General features: G+C 47.9%; 3 protein-coding genes across 4 annotated transcripts in view; 2 read left to right on the forward strand and 1 right to left on the reverse strand.

Moving 5' to 3' along the window:
* Positions 1–6,264, forward strand: part of FAM83G (family with sequence similarity 83 member G) — a 44,619-nt gene extending 38,355 nt beyond the window's left edge. For both annotated transcript variants that reach the window (XM_083711464.1, XM_083711465.1), the window contains one exon: positions 5,736–6,264. In XM_083711464.1, coding sequence (XP_083567590.1) covers positions 5,736–6,134 — 399 coding nt within the window. In that variant the 3' untranslated portion in view covers positions 6,135–6,264. The remainder of the gene's footprint in view (positions 1–5,735) is intronic.
* Positions 1–17,124, forward strand: part of SHMT1 (serine hydroxymethyltransferase 1) — a 343,621-nt gene that overhangs the window by 234,812 nt on the left and 91,685 nt on the right. The gene's annotated exons all lie outside the window — the stretch shown is intronic.
* SLC5A10 (solute carrier family 5 member 10) overlaps positions 1–17,124 on the reverse strand; it is a 101,081-nt gene that overhangs the window by 62,255 nt on the left and 21,702 nt on the right. The window contains exons 6-8 of the mRNA XM_083711923.1: positions 12,273–12,378; positions 11,397–11,477; positions 6,258–6,463 (exon numbers count right to left, since the gene is read on the reverse strand). Of these exons, the coding sequence (XP_083568049.1) occupies positions 6,258–6,463; positions 11,397–11,477; positions 12,273–12,378 (393 nt within the window). The remainder of the gene's footprint in view (positions 1–6,257; positions 6,464–11,396; positions 11,478–12,272; positions 12,379–17,124) is intronic.

Raw genomic sequence — 17,124 nt, forward strand, 5'->3', positions numbered from 1 at the left:
GGGAAAACAGCGGTGCAAAAGAAAAACTTCTCATGCCCATGCCTAGAAACCGGGGTACAAAGGAAGTGTGCCCTAATGCACATGGAATTTCCTGTGCCTTCTTTGGTTGGAGAACTGCATCACCAAATCGGGAGAAGCGAAAATTGCAAAGGAGAGCTATGTTTCACACTCTGGGGTGGGTTAATTTGGTAGGTTGCCATTAAATGCAAAAGGAATGAATTTCTCCCCTGCACTAATCCAGAGCAATGAACATGGGCAGAAGATGCACAGATAAGACAAGTCTAGTTTGGGCCTTTTATTTGGAACAATAAAAATAGACTGAGGAGGACAGGATCCCTCCTCTCCTCTGGTTCATCCCCAACTCTCTCCTCAATTCCAGCTGGCTTCTCAGCTTCGCAAACCATTTTTCGAATCCCTGATTCTTATCAGCATGTGAATTTCATTTCTGGCACAGCAGACCCTGCAGAATAACAGGGCAGAACTTTTCTTCCTATGAGATCTCAGTGGCAGGCTTAAAGCCCTGTGCAAGTTTACCCAGGAGTTAAATGCCTCTTACTCTCTTCCAGACAACTGCAGTTTTGAAAGCCGCAGGTGTCATAAGTTAGGTTTTTTAACTGGATTTAGCTTTGCTGCATTTGTTGAGCTTGGTGCACCCACTTGGAGACAATTGTGATGGGGTGGTATATAGATTTTAGTGTGCTGAATAATAACAGCAAACACCAGGAAGGCTGACTCCCAACGTCAAAAAAGGACACACACGGAGAGAGCAGCAGCAACAACAACAACAACAGGGAGGTAGTGTTCAAACACAGGTGAAAATTTAGCATTTGCAAGCTGAAGGAAAAAAAATAGGGATGCTCCAGCAGGCTCATCATCTTCAAAGCAGAATGTAACTATTCATTATCTGTTAAAGTCAACCCGCCCAGGCCTTATTCACAGGGCTGTTGTGCTATTGTTCCCATTGCACAGAAGAGGAAAACTAAGTCTTCCGCTTTCCTTTGCTTGCATCCGATAAGCGGGGGAAATGCAGAATGAATTTTGATGGCACTCCTGTGACTCAACGGAAGTGCATGATTCACCTTGGTTTGGTGCAAGATCAGGCAACAGCCAGCCCTGCCTTCGCCTTTTTCCTGGCAATGAAGCATATCTCAGATGATTCACAGCTGAGGATGTAAGAAGGCACCGCGTTTCATTCCTCCCTGTCTCATGCAGGGTTGTTTCCGTACCGCTGCAGTTTGCCTTTTGCCAAAAAAAACTATGTTATTGACCTCACTGCCTGCTGTGGTGAAATTATGTGGCTCACGTAATTTATGCAATGACATAAGTTACCTTGTCATTACGATATTCCACCCCTTTCGTTTCAGTGCAAAGGAGATGCAATGCAAGGACCGTGGGAGGGGAACATAATCAATTATATTTCATTGGTGGTCTGAAAGCAACAGCAGGAAATAACCATTGTGTTCATTGGATCGATTTCTATTCTGAACATAGGAGATTCTACTCCTGTTTTCAGTAGAATTCTTCAATACAGTGGTGCCTCGCAAGACGAAATTAATCCGTTCCGCGATTCTCTTCATCTAGCGGTTTTTTCGTCTTGCGAAGCAAGCCCATTGACACCTTAGCGGATTAGCGCTATTAGCGGTCTAGCGGCTTTTAGCGATCAGCTGTTAAGCGGCTTATCAGCGGATCAACTGATAAGCGGCTTAGTGGCTTAGGAAAAGGGCGAAAAAAAGCGAAAAAAAACCTGCGGGAACTCGCAAGATTTTTTCGTCTTGCGAAGCAACCCCATAGAGAAATTTGTTTAGCGAAGCGCCTCCAAAACGGAAAACCCTTTCGTCTAGCGGGTTTTCCATCTTGCGAGGCGTTCGTCTTGCGGGGCACCACTGTATCTTTATTCGCTGCATGCCATGTTGGCTGAGAGAGAGAGAGATTGGAATCTTTGCAGCCGTTGATAAGCCCCAATGTTAAAGAAATGAGGGGCATCCACTAATTTCATATGCAGTTTTGCTCATCTATGATGCTGCCACATTTAGAATAAAGGCGCACTGTTCTGACTCTGCTGTCTTCAAAGAGGGGAGGAAAGGACATTGTAGTTCTTGGAAATGATGATAATAATATTTTATTTCTTGTACCCTGCCCATCTGACTGGGTTGCCCCAGCCAATCTGGGCAGCTTCCAACAGAATACAGTCATAACTCGGGTTACAGATGCTTCAGGTTTCCGTTTTTTCGGGTTACGGACCTGCTGAAACCCGGAATTACCGGAACGGGTTACTTCTGGGTTTCGGCAGTCGCACATGCACAGAAGCACCGAATCGCAACCTGCATGTGCGCAGATGCGCCGCTGCGGGTTGCAAATGTGCGTCCTGCACAGATCACGTTCGCAACCCGAGCGTCCACTGTATAAAAGAACACAACAAAACATCAAAAGCTTCCTGATACCGGGCTGCCATCAGATGTCTCCTAAAGATTGTAGAGTTACTTATCTCCTTGACATCTGATGAGAGGGCATTCCACAGGACGGGCGCCACTACCGAGAAGGCCCTCTTGCCTGGTTCCCTGATGCTTCACTTCTCACAATGAAGAAGCCCCCAGAAGGCCCTCGGAGCTAAATTTCAGTGTCTGGGCTGAACGATGAGGGTCAGGGGCGCCAAAATTGGTCCCAGATTATGGGTGCCCAATGGCACCCACAATGTAACGTGATGTCATGTAACATCGCATGTGTCGCAGTGGCGCCTGGGAGGCCTCCCATACGACTTCTGAGGTCACATGAGAAACCTCACGAGGTCTCCCATGCGACTTCCAGTTTCTTCCGAGGCCTCAACTCTTGTTTCAAAACATGGCTGGAAATGACCATGGGAAATCACCTGTGGGACGCTTGAGTCCCGTAGTGTGAAATTGACAATGGGCTCCAAGAGGGCCGGATTTAGGTTTGATGAGGCCCTAAGCTACTGAAGGTAATGGGGCCCTTTATATGTCCAGCTGTCCTTTGTCAGGGACACGGGTGGAGCTGTAGTCTAAACCACAGAGCCTAGGGCTTGCCGATCAGAAAGTCGGCTGTTCGAATCCCCGCGACGCACGGGGTGAGCTCCCGTTGTTCAGTCCCAGCTCCTGCCAACCTAGCAGTTCGAAAGCACGTCAAGTGCAAGTAAATAAATAGGTACTGCTCTGGCGGGAAGGTAAACGACATTTCCGTGTGCTGCTCTGGTTCACCAGAAGCGGCTTAGTCATGCTGGCTACATGACCCGGAAAAATTGTCTGTGGACAAACGCTGGCTCCCTCGGCCTATAGAGCGAGATGAGGGCACAACCCCAGAGTCGTCTGTGACTAGACCTCACGGTCAGGGGTACCTTTACCTTTTTATGCAGTACTCCGACTAGAAATGTACACAAATACATACATACAAGAAAATGTACACTGAAATGCAAATGTTGGTGAAATTAGCAGGCTAAAATGCATCATATCAGGGGAAATTACTTTTAAAAATGTAAATGGAAAAACTGCACACACAAAAATGTGCATATTTGGAGAAAGTACATTTGTCTCACTTCAGAGAAGCTGCACTCTCTTGCCAAGATTTGATTGGCTTTACAGACTATGGTTTGTTGGAAAGAAACAAACGATAGTATTCAGTTCAGACATAATTCTAAGCCAGGGCTGAGGAGCCTTATATTGGGCCACATTCCCTCATGGGGAAATTTCCAGGGGCCTGTTGCAAAAGTGGGTGGAGCAACATATGCAACTCATGTCTTTGCAAAGTAGGTTGCATTCCAGTTGTGCAAAAGTCAAAGCTTTCTACATTCTCACATGTTGCATCTCTCCATTCAGGCAAGCAGACGGCGTTATTACACTTCGTGGACATGTTCCAACTGTGGGAATGTTCAGGGAGGCAGGAGAGGGTATATTGCTTAATGATATCCTTCCTAACCTGCGTTAGCAAGTTCTATATCTTAGCAGAGTTTAAACATTCCCCTTTAAATGCACAGCGGTTTGCTTGTTGCAGGCTAGTTTTAGCCTCTAAATATAGGATTCCTGGTAAGATCCCTTCTTGTCCCTCTTGAAAAGAATAAACACGACAACCTTATTAAAGTGAATATAAAAGCAGTTTACTCACATTCATTCAGTTCACAGTTAGATCCCTGAAGGCAGACTTAGGTTACAAAAGTATATATACATGTGGAACTATCCCATAAGGGAGTTAGTACCCAAGTGACTTCTCCTCACACATAGAGAAAAACAAACCAGAGAAGAGAGAAGAGCAAAAGAAGATGGTGTGCTCTTCCCCAGATTAGGCCACACTCTCACACACACACTAGTCACATGCAGAAGAAGTTTGTCCCAGTTCAGGAGGAAACAATAAGTTTTCTCCTGGCTGGTACAAAGCATCTCCTAGCATGTCCATTCTAGGAATGTTGTACTTGACTGCTATGTATTTGGAGAATCATAGAATCATAGAGTTGGAAGAGACCACAAGGGCCATCGAGTCCAGCCCCCTGCCAAGCAGGAAACGCATGCAGGAAGTATGCATGCACACGAAACAGAACAAACTTAGCTGGTCTCCAAGGTGCTGCTGGACAATTTGTTTACTTTTTTATTTATTTTGACTGTGTTAGACTAACATGGCTACCGACCTGAATCTTGACTGCTATGTGTTTCACATCCCACACCAGACAGGCAAAAAAGTACTCAAGGAAGGTTTGGCCAAGGGAGGGTCCCCAAACAGAGGGCAATATACAGAAATCTGGAAAGCTGCATTTGGTGCAATAGCCTGAGGTTCCCCACCTGTGGACTAAGCCAAGAATCGTGGTGAGGAAGAGCAAAAATGGCCCAGATCGCTGCATTCGCAGAAACCCATTAATTAGGCTTTGCTGTGCTGTGTCAACAAGGCCCGATATAAGAAAGCTTCTTAGCAATATCCCAGGCTCTCCAGGTCATCTGTCACGGATCCTGTTTGCTGATCAGGTGTGGCACCCTAATAAGTCTGTGTCGCTGTCTAAATATTTGCAATTTTGCCTGGTTGTTTCAACATGTTGAAAAGTTTCTCTGGCTCAAAGGTTTTGGCAGCCAGCAAGCCTCCTTGATGCAGGACAAAGTGCGGCAGTACCTGTTTACAGAATCATAGAATTGTATCGTTGGAAGGATCCCTGGGGGTCGCTAGTCCAACCCCCAGCAATGCAGGAATCTGAGTTAAAGCGTCCATGACAGACGACCATCCAGGGTTAACGCTTTTCATTTCCTTTTATTTATATGCAAAAATTTCTGAACCACCAGCATTAAGAAAAATATACCATGATTCTAAACATGTTATCACCCATAGTCCTGGCTATAAAATAACTACAGTGATGGATTATGGTGGTTATCAATATTATTACTACACAGGGCTTGTAGCATATTCAGCATATTTTACCTGCTTTATTTGAGCCATCCTTACAAGATGTAAGGTAGGATATGATTATTCACCCCCATGGAGTAGGGGAAAGAGGCAAGGAGAATAGAGGTCTGCCAGCTACTCAGAAAAGAGGATCCTGGTGTGCTTGTAATATGTTAAGAGTTTGGGGCTTAGGGTGGAGTCCTGGGGACCAGAGAGAGAGGCCTGGAGGGGGACATTTAGCCCCTGAACCTGAAGTTCCCTGGCCCCTGATGTAAATAATACCAGAAAATAAATTTGCAGTGTTAATGAATACCCAAAACATGACTGCTCACAGCTTTCTTCCCCTTTTCGTGCTTCACAAACAGGGACCACAACTGCTCTGCTACGGGTCCAGGGTGCAAATGTCTGTGGGAAGAGGCAAAAGTGGTTCCCCACAGCAGAAAACCCCGGGAGACGGCAAATACCAGCAGGACGGAAGCCGGCCCAAAAAGCAACCCCCAGGCCCAGCCGGCCAGCCGTACTGGCAGAGCAAAGGTTTCGGCACCTCCAAGAACGCACAAGCCGCCCGCTTCTCCCAAGGAAGAAGCAGCCCCTCGCGAGCAATCTCCACCACAGAAGCCCAGAGGGCGGCGGAAGAAATAAGGACACCCTTTGGCATCCCGCTGTCCAAACTGTCGGAATCCAAGCACCTAAAGAACAAGGTGTCTCCCTGGTCTGATGCCAAGCGCAGGCAGCCAGGAGCCAGCAACCACAAAGAGCAATAGGACGGGAGATGGTCGCCCTGGGACGCTGAGAAAGAGCCCTGCCGGGGTCCGGGGAGGGACCCGCCACGAAAGTGGGGTTGCTTTGCAACAGTGCGCTCACCCGGCGGGGAGAGGGGGGTTTACCTGGTCTGTGCACCAGTACCACGTGGCCACGACCGAGAGCCCAAAGGTCATTCCGGTCCAGGGCAGGTCTCCGGAGACGGGATCCCGGAAGAGGTGCATCGCATCGAGCCTGGGCACGTGGCAGGTTGTGTTGGGGATGATCTTAGACGGCACGGCCTTTAAGTAAGCTTCTTCCAGGTTCTGGTAGCCGCCGATCTCGCCGAAAGCTTTGCAGGGGATAGAGGGGGTGGGGAGAGGCAATGATTTCAAATAGATATACCAAAACGGGAATAAAGGCTCACCTCTTCCTTCGCTTCTCACCGCGACTTTTAGCACTGCAAGGGGGAAAAAGCACCTTGGTGCAATGTCGGCACGCTTTCCTGTTACAGCACCTGGGAGTGGGGATTTGGTAGGGGAACTCGCAAGCACTATGAGTGTGCTGTGTTTCCTGAAATCTCTAGCTCCCTTCGGTGGAGCAGGGGCTGCGTTGCAGGCAGAAGGTTGCAGGTTTGGTCCCTGCCATCGTCGGTTAGACTGGCCAGAGCTAGAAGTAATTTATGGGAATATACTTGGCCTGAAGCCCTGGGGATTAGCTGCCAGCCAGTGTAGGCAACACTCTAGTCTGGGTGGATTTGGTATAAGGCATGGAGAGGGAAGCTTTTTGCCCCTGAGGACCATACGAGGTAGAGAGCTGTGTGTGTGTGTGCATAGGCACCAACTCTAAGGGGCCCAGATCACTTCGCCCCCTCCAACAAAATATGGGGGGCCAGCTCACCCCCAGTGTTGAGAACAATCAGTTGTGGAGGAGGCCAATCGCGAAGCCAGGTGCAGCACGGTTTCAGTGGCTGTTGGCTTCTCCTGCTGCCATGGAGGGGAAGGGGGGGGACAGCCCCCAGCTGTGGTAGCAGCAGCTGGAGGAGACTGAGTGCCAGAGCCTCCAGCCATTGAAGCCGCGCTGCTGTCATGTTTGGCTCCACCCCTGGCATGTCCTGACATCCCACACATGTCATGCATGCATCACCGGCCCCCCCAATCTTCTGCTCAAGTTGGCGCCTCTGGCTGCAAGCCTGTGGGTGTGGCTAGAGTCAATGGTGGGTGGGGCCATTCACACACACGCCCTCTGCACACTGGCCCTCATCTTCATCAGAGGTGGCCATCTCCCCCTGTGCCGTCCTCCCCATCACAACTGTGTCAGCCCACCCAGAGGTCGGAGAGCAATAATAATAACAATTTATCATTTATACGCCGCCCGTCTGGCTGGGTTTCCCCAGCCACTCAGGGCGGCTCCCAACAGAATCTTAAAAACACGATAAAACATCAGGGCTAAACAAGGCTGCCTTCAGGTGTCTTCTAAAAGTCAGAGAGTTGTTTGTTTCCTTAACATCTGACGGGAGGGCATTCCACAGGGCGGGCGCCACAACCAAGAAGGCCCTGTGCCTGGTTCCCTTTAACCTCACTTCTCACAGGGAGGGAACAGCCAGAAGGCCCTTAGAGCTGGACCTCAGCATCTGGGCTGAACGATGGAGGTGGAGACGCTCCTTCAGGTATACTGGGCCGAGGCTGTTTAGGACTTTAAATGCCGCACTGGGGGGTCTCTGAGAGACACACACAGCCCACTGGGCACAGGTGGCTCACACTGCAATGCAAGGCAATTCCTAAACCATTTAAGCAGGTGTTTCTGGGTTTATTTCAGGCAGAGAGGTACAGCCGATCAGGGTCAGGGACTAGGAGTCAGATTCCTCTTCAACCAGGTGATGGACCTAAAGAGGATGGGCGTATGATTCTATATAGGGCCAGCCCCATACAGTGCTGCTACCCACTTAACCTGTGGGGTAAACCCCGCCCCCTCCAGGGATGTGTTCTGACTCAGAGGACTCTGCTGTAGGAGACCCTGGAAGACCTGAACTTTCCCTGCTCTGTCACAGTAGGACAGGCATCCCCAAACTTGGCCCTCCAGATGTTTTGGGACCACAATTCCCATCATCCCTGACCACTGGTCCTGTTACCTAGGGTTGATGGGAGTTGTAGTCCCAAAACATCTGGAGGGTCGAGTTTGGGGGTGCCTGCAGTAGGAGATGGTTGGGAAAGGCTGTGTCCCTTTAAGTCAAGCATTAAATTAATTATTGAATTATTAATTGAATTAAAGTTGGTGAGAAGAAACAGGCTACACCTGGTTCCATTATGGGCTGGGTTGCAACTTGTTCCTTGCTGGGCCAACTTCAGAAGCAGAAGCTGCCTTGAGTCCTGCCTGAATTTTGTCCCACCTTGCCCTGTAACCTGCCAGGATCTCACCTTCTCCTACAGCCTCTTGGGCCTTGGCCCAAGACAAGCGGGTAAACGTATTCTTCATATGTACAAGTTTTGAGATTCACACCTTTATGGCCTTTACAGTTAAAGGGATCACAGGTAGCAGGTCGGCCTATGCAGTCCTAGGCAAAGGGAATCAATTGCCCGAATCAGCATTCTGCTTCGGATGTTGCCTGATCATCAAGGGAGGTTAGCAAAGGCTGAATCAGATTGCCCCCCCCAAAAGTTGCAATAATGATGAGGAGGATTGAGTCACCCCGGGGTTTGCAACCCTTCCAGGGTGAGCCAACAGCTTCCCCAGACGAAAGCCCGCTTTTGCAAAGACATCGTGTCCCGAACCAAAACAAGCGCCCAGAAATACTGCAGATTAAGGCCGCTCTCTCGGGAAAGTTAATGATTTGAAGCAGTTTGCAAAGGGGGCAGGATTTGCAGCCTTTGTTTTGAGCGTCAACAGGAATTAGTGGCCGGGTTCTTTTCAAAGCCTCGTCATGGCAACCACGCAGCGAGCCACCCAACCAGGGTGTGGGAGGATTACCACATGATCCGTCCCCCTTCAATGGTGGCTTTAGATGTAAGCTCCAGAGTATCGGCTGATTTAATGGGCTGCAGGGGCCGGTTCAAGGCGTTGGGGTGACTGAGGTCAGAAAGCCAAAATGGCGCCCACACCCATTAACTGACCTGGGACACAATAAGTTTCTCTGCACAAGCTTTTCACTAAAACGATCATTACAAACAAAAGCAACGGTGAGCGTTGGTTTACTCGGAACCTTCTTAATTTATTCTGCAACTCAAACCCACTTGGATCACGTCCACATACCACATGTTTCAAGCATGTTTAGACCCCTTTGGCAGTCGTGGATTTCTGCCCCCCAAGAATTCCAGGAACTGTAGTCTATCCCTCACTAAGGTACAATTTCCAGCAGCCTACACAAACTGCAAGGGATGCAGGTGGCACTGTGGGTTAAACCACAGAGCCTAGGACTTGCCGATCAGAAGGTCGGCGGTTCGAATCCCCACGATGAGGTGAGCTCCCGTTGCTCGGTCCCAGCTCCTGCCCACGTAGCAGTTCGAAAGCACGTCAAAGTGCAAGTAGATAAATAGGTACCGCTCTGGCGGGAAGGTAAACGGCATTTCCGTGCGCTGCTCTGGTTCGCCAGAAGCGGCTTAGTCATGCTGGCCACGTGACCCGGAAGCTGTACGCTGGCTCCCTCGGCCAATAAAGCGAGATGAGCGCTGCAACCTCAGAGTCGGCCACGACTGGACCTAATGGTCAGGGGTCCCTTTACCTTTTTACACAAACTGCAAGCAAACTACAGTTCCCATTATTCTTGGCAGGAGGGGTGGAGCTGTGTGCTTTACTTGTGTGACATGGATTTGAATTCAGATAGTATATACTAAACATCATGGGGTTTTCTTTCTGCGGGGGGGGGGGTTGGAGAGAGAAAGCCATGCACTACAGTTGCCATCGGTTCTTCCTCATTAGGGGTTTAGCATGGAAACTCCCTGTTTTATTTCCTTTTTATTTACAGGGCACCCACAGGACAGTCATCCATTGGTTCTTTCTTCCCCCCACCCCCAGAAAGATAGAAGAGAAACCAGCCCTTTTCTTTTCTTTTCTTTTCTTTTCTTTCTTTCTTTCTTTCTTTCTTTCTTTCTTTCTTTCTTTCTCCTCATTTTTAATTTGGGCAGTGATGTATCACGGTAGTGAACCTATAACCGCATTATTTGTGGTTGTATTGTGCATTTAGCATTAACTCTGGAACTGTATACACAATTCTGAACAAACTAAGCTGGAGGTATACACTCGTGTATACACTTTCAGAATCCGTGCTAAATACATTACTTCTGGTAAATGAGCCGCATAGCAGAGCTTTCCAAACTGTGTCTCATGACACATTAGTGTGCCGGCTGCAATGTGTAAGTGTGTTCTGCAAATGCTCCACATCAGGGTTGGAAAGGGGTTAGTTTAACCTCTGGTTTGCTAGCAAAACTGAATTGTCATGTCACAAAACGATGCACATCTAAAAAGTGTGTCACCAGCATGAACAGTTTGGAAAGCTCTGTGCTAGAGGAGTCATGGAAAATTTTGTCCCGGGCTTTTTAGACTCATCTACCCATAAAACCAAAAGGGGTGCATTGGTTGTGCCAGGTGTGAAATATCTTGGCGTTATTTTCAGATCTCCTACCCCAGTAACTACACACTAAACCACTCTGACTCCATAGGGGAAATAGAAAAGCTAAACAACTGCCCTTGTGTAATCAAGACATTAGGGGCGTATAAATGCAATGTCCTTTGCACCCATAAGGAACAAGAAATAGCCAAACTTCCTTCAAGGTTAAAGATGTGCTGCTGTTCTCAATACTTCTTTTAAAAATCTAACTAGATACGCACTCCAACACAACTGGTTAGTGCAGTTGCTGCGGGAGTTTGTCTCATTGTACAGCCTCCAAAGAAATTGTTTACAAATGTAAAAAGATAAAATAAAAAGTATAATGTTCCAAAAATGGTGGAAAGTTGCATCTGTGTTCATTCTGTAAACTCTCACTCTTTCCCTGCCTATTTAGTGCTGTGCCGTATATATATGAAGAGTCAGAAGACAAGTCCTTGCCCCAAGGAGATTACAATTTAGAAAACAGGCAATGGAGGAAGTGGGAGATGCATAACCCCTCAACCATCCTGATTTGAGCGGGACATCCCGGAACTACGGAAGCCATCCCGGCTTAAGATTGGATCCCGGAATGTCCTGTATTTTGGTGCACCACTCTGGTGCAAGTCAGAAGAGATCCTATGATCTTTCCTTGGGCGGGGGGTGGGAGGGGGAGCAGAGTCAGGCCCCCACAGGCAGGCCTTACCTGTTACTGTCAGGATAGTGGCTCCAATGACCATGATGAGAGTCTGCAGAGCATCTGTATAAATGACAGCCGCCAGCCCACCTGCAGACAGTAGACAGAGAGAGCAGATCTGAATTGCAGAGCTGAGTTTCAATCAGCATAATTTGGGGTGCTTCCAGTTCCTCCCCGTGTTTCTAACAGAGGGAGCCCTTCAGAACTTGGGGGGGGGGGGACACGGGTGGTGCTGTGGGTTAAACCACAGAGCCTAGGGCTTGCCCATCGGAGGTTGGCGGTTCGAATCGGAACGGATTAATTTCGTCTTGTGAGGCACCATTCCTTCTGATTTGTTTGTTGGGAGGTTAGATGACAGTCTCAGCTGTACTATACATTTATACCTCTTTAAATAGGGACGCGGGTGGCGCTGTGGGTTAAACCACAGAGCCTAGGACCTGCCAATCAGAAGGTTGGCAGTTCGAATCCCCGCAACGGGGTGAGCTCCCGTTGCTCGGTGCCAGCTCCTGCCAACCTAGCAGTTCGAAAGCACGTCAAAGTGCAAGTAGATAAATAGGTACCGCTCTGGCGGGAAGGTAAATAGCGTTTCCGTGCGCTGCTCTGGTTTGCCAGAAGCGGCTTAGTCATGCTGGCCACATGACCCGGAAGCTGTACGCCGGCTCCCTTGGCCAATAAAGCGAGATGAGCGCCGCAACCCCAGAGTCGTTCGCAACTGGACCTAATGGTCAGGGGTCCCTTTACCTATATGTTGGAAGCCACCCAGAGTGGCTGGGGCAACCAATTCAGATGGGCAGCGTATAAATAATAGAATCATCATTAAGGAATGGGACGTCCCTATTTTCATGGGAGAAATGTTGGAGGATTATGATCCACCGTGCATCTTACCTGCAATGGTGTAAATGGCAGTGACGACCAGCATGAGGACAGTGGAAAGGTAGAGATTCCAGCCTAGGCACACTTGAACAAATAGGGCTCCTGAATACAGGTCAGTCTGCAGGGGTAAAGAGAGACACCATCAGGTTTTTTTTGGGGGGGATGCTCAGCTAGGACAGGCAAAAGCCGCTTCAGAGCTTTGCCATGCTTTAAACCAGGGGTCAGCAAACATTTTCATCAGGGGGCCAGTGCACTGCCCCTCAGACCTTGAGAGGGGCTGGACTATATTTTTTTTTGGGGGGGGGAAATGAGCAAATTCCTATGCCCCACAAATAGAAATGCATTTTAAATAAAAGCACACATTCTACTCATGTAAAAACACCAGGCAGGCCCCACAAATAACCCAGAGATGCGTTTTAAATAAAAGGACACATTCTGCTCATGTAAAAACACGCTGATTCCCGGACCGTCCACAGGCCGGATTTAGAAGGCGATTGGGCCAGATCCAGCCCCCGGGCCTTAGTTTGCCTACCCACGTTTTAAACTAACACCTGAATTATTTGTTTTAATAGCTATTTCGGTACCATCAGCCTACAGTGAAGGAAGCTGCTTCGTCTGATAGATTTCCAGCTGTCCTTCAATATTGGGTTATGAGCACGGGAAGCAATAGGCCTAGGTTGCCACTTTTTCTGCAGACCAAGGCTCTTGTGTCTTTTAACATCTGGACATCAGGTAGAAATCCACAGGTGAATCCTTTCCAGGCATTAAGGTGGAAAGGTCCGCCCTATTGAATTCTTCCTGTCATGGTGTTGCTCGCAGCCTACAGCTTCCCAATGGGGACATCTGGTTGTCCCACTGTGGAAAACACAAAACTCGACTGTAATTTTGGGGTCAGATTCTGCAGGGCTCCTTCCTGAGGGGGGATCAGCAGTCTTAGCCCTGCGTTTGTAGCACAAGCAAAGACCAGGTCTTAAAGCCAGAGGATGGCTAGAAATTCCACAGATTCCCATCACTGGGGTGGAATGGAGGAGTTGCATGTGTTAACTTCCAGCCTGTTATGTGACCTGATAGGGGACTCATCACATTCCGACACATAAGAAACGCCTGCTAAATCAGGCCAATTTCCCATCTGGTCGAAAATCTGACCGCCAGATGTTTGTGCGAAACCCTCAAGAAAGGACCCGGGCGACGAAAGAAGAATGGAGGATGAAGTTGATGGATTATGCAGAATTAGCTAAATTAACAGGAAGGATTCGAAACCTTAGGGACCAGAGATTCTTAGAAGACAGGAGTAAATATATGAACTATTTGAAAAGTGATTGTGAAGAACAGATTACGCTAGTAGGACTGGAATAAGTTTCGTAAGGTGGATTATTTGAAATATTACAAGGAAGACTATGAAAAGAATTATTAGTTAAGGACAATGAAATGTAATATAGAAATTAAGAAATGCAGAATAAGTGATAAAGAATGGAAAATCATCGGAGGCGTTGACGGAAGTCTAAAACATTGCATAAGATGAGAAGATATGTTGTATGACTGTTGGAACTGATATGTTAAAAAATCAATAAAAATGTATATAAAAAGAAAGGACCTGGGTGGAAAAGCAACACCCTCTCCTCTTTACCTGGCCCACCTTACAGAGTTGTTGTGGTGATAAAATTGGGAGGAGAAAAGCAAACTGTGTTAGGAAAGATCTTTCCTCTTAGGAAAGATGGGGTATAAATGCAATAATAAATAAAGTTTATTTTTTTAAAAAAAAATCTGGAGCTGGAGCATCTCAACAACACATTTGGGAAGGGAAAAAACATGTTTCAGCCTGAACAATGAGAACTAGAAACTTGTTTTGGAGGAACGCTTGGTGAGCGGAAGCTGGCTGGGTCCGATGGGAGTTGGAGTCCAGGGTGGGGAGATATGACTGAGACCACGTACTCAGTGGCTGATACTCTTACACAGGCCTGCTTGTCAACAAGACTTAAGGGGCAGTTTTGAGGCAGCAAGAAATTCCAGGCGAGATTTTCGACATCACAGTTTCATTATCTGGCTTGGCAGGGAGGAGAGGCACGCCCAACGGCAGCTAGGCACAAAGAAAACCATTGAGAAACCACCCGGCTCACCAAATGAGATTCCTTTCTGTCTCCCAACCCAGGGGGAGTTTCAGAGCTTTGGATTCCAAACACAGAAGGGTACGGGCGATACTGACTGCCAACAATTGCTGTGGGACAGAACCATCAGGTCTTGTGATAGGCCCCTTTGCAAACCCCCTTCAGCCGATATCCCTAGAAGTAGGGGCCACCCTACGAAACGGAGGAACTGTGGATTCATGGCAAGTGTGAGAAAAAGTCTTCTTCACCCAGCAGCAAATTAACTTGCGGAACTCACAGCCACAAGGTGTGGTGTCTTCAACAGCTGTGAAAGAGGAGTGGACGTATTCACAGAGGAGGCAGGGAAGCTGTGTTAAAAGCTGTTAGCCGCTGTGGTTAGGACCAGAAGTTCTGGATGATTTGGTCGTGTCTCAAAGCTGCAGTCTTTTGGTGTTCATGTTCTGTTGAACTCACAGAATCATAGACTCCGAGAGTCATTGAGTCCAATGCCTTGCAATGAGGGAACCTGCCCACAGCCATCCCTGGGTGGGTTCGAACCACCAACCTTCTGGTTAAAAGCCAGATGTACTGACCCATTGCACCACAGAGGATGAGTTCTTTGGGTCTTGAAAGAGGGGCAATATAACTAGCTGCTAATGGCACTCATGGTAACTAACCATCTTATATCAGACCCTGCAAGTGTCCCTATTTTCCAGGGACAGTCCCGGATTTACAGAAGCCATTCTGGTTTCTGACTTGATCCAGGAATCTCCCCCTTTTCCTTAGGACGTCCTTATTTCCATCAAATAAATATTGAAGGGTATGGATTTATGCTACCCCTGAGCCAAGGAGATAACTATACAACCTTCAGAAGACGTCTGAAGGCAGCCCTGTATGGGGAAGGTTTTCAATGTTTAATGTGTTTTGATATATGTGGGAAGCCACCCAGAGGGACCCCAGAAGAGACTTCAGCACACATTGCTTAAACATTTTGGGTGTAGTAGACCCAATTTGAGTCACATGGAATTGAGGCAAATTGATTGATTTTTGTTGCTATATATATTTCAGCAATCCCAAAGTTTGGAGTCAGTAGCGCAGATGTTGTAAGGGTGTGGTGGAACAAACCCCGTTGAAGAAGATAATGGTGGTTACCCAGAACTTGTTGCTGGTTGCAAAGACCACCTTCTCATAAGCTGCCGGCTGAGTCATTGTACAATTGGGGCGTTTGTGTGTGTATAGACCTCTCCTTCCAGTACGGAAGTGCATACCCTCCAATATTTCTCTGGTGAAAATAGGCACGTCCTATTCCATAATGATCACTGCAGATGGTGACAGCAGCCACGAAATTAAGAGACGCCTGCTTCTTGGGAGAAAAGCAATGACAAACCTCGACAGCATCTTAAAAAGCAGAGACATCACCTTGCTGACAAAGGTCCGTATAGTTAAAGCTATGGTTTTCCCAGTAGTGATGTATGGAAGTGAAAGCTGGACCGTAAAGAAGGCTGATTGCCGAAGAATGGATGCTTTTGAATTATGGTGCTGGAGGAGACTCTTGAGAGTCCCATGGACTGTAAGAAGATCAAACCGATCCATTCTTAAGGAAATCAGTCCTGAGTGCTCACTGGAAGGACAGCTCCTGAAGCTGAGGCTCCAATACTCTGGCCACCTCATGAGAAGATAAGACTCCCTGGAAAAGACCCTGATGTTGGAAAAGATGGAGGGAACAAGGAGAAGGGGACGACAGAGGATGAGATGGGTGGATAGGATTCTCGAAGCTACCAGCATGAGTTTGACCAAACTGCGGGAGGCAGTGGAAGACAGGAATGCCTGGCATGCTCTGGTCCACGGGGTCACAAAGAGTTGGATATGACTAAAGGACTAAACAACAACAACAACAATTCAATAATAATAATAATAATAATAATAATAATAATAATAATTTTATTATTTGTACCCTGCCCATCTGACTAGGTTGACTAGGTTGCTCCAGTCACTCTGGGAGGCTTCCAACATATATAAAAACATAATAAAACATATAGGTTTGGGAGGGGGACTTCCCTGTACAGGCCTTCCATTAGATGTCTTCTCAAGGTTATTTATCTCCTTGGCTCGGGGATCAAACCACCATAACTAGAACAATGGCTCCACAATGGAGCCCTGGGCATATGAGTCTTCACAGGCACTGTCATCACTGCAGCAGGTCCAGGGGGCTTTCTGTAGTGGGGACCCTGCTAGAGTGGCATAGCATGGGTTGCCAGTGCCTGGTGGGAGGGAAATGGATGGAGTACCCATGTGAATTCAACTGCCTAATGGTATTTACAGCCCCCAGGAGATCACAGCCGCAGAGACAAAGAAAGAAGAGTTGTTCCATTGTCTGGAGAGCTCGCTTCCTGGTTCGCCTGGAGAAGCCGTTTTCAACAGAGCTCAGAGACAGAAGCATGCAGCTGCATTGAAGCAGCACCGGATGTTGAAATTTTGCACCTCTAACAATTTTGCACCCATGTAGCCCCCCCCCCCGCCGTGCTATGCCACTGCCCTGCTGGGCTGCACCCTCTCAGCAGATACCTGATCATGCCAGCCTCTGGCATCAGCCAGCAAAGCAGGTGGTCTTCATTTAGCCAGATGGCTACAGATAAGCTTCCTTCAGCCTCATTGCACTGAATTTTCATGAGCTTCTTCTCAATCCCTAAAACCTGCCTCCTCCGAAATCACAGAGGCAAGGGGGGAAGGGCGATTGCTTTCATCTAATTCAGAGGTTCTCAACCTGTGGGTCCCCAGAT

The sequence above is a fragment of the Podarcis gaigeae genome (genome assembly GCF_964106915.1).
Source record: "Podarcis gaigeae genome assembly, chromosome: 14".
Lineage (NCBI taxonomy): Eukaryota > Metazoa > Chordata > Lepidosauria > Squamata > Lacertidae > Podarcis > Podarcis gaigeae.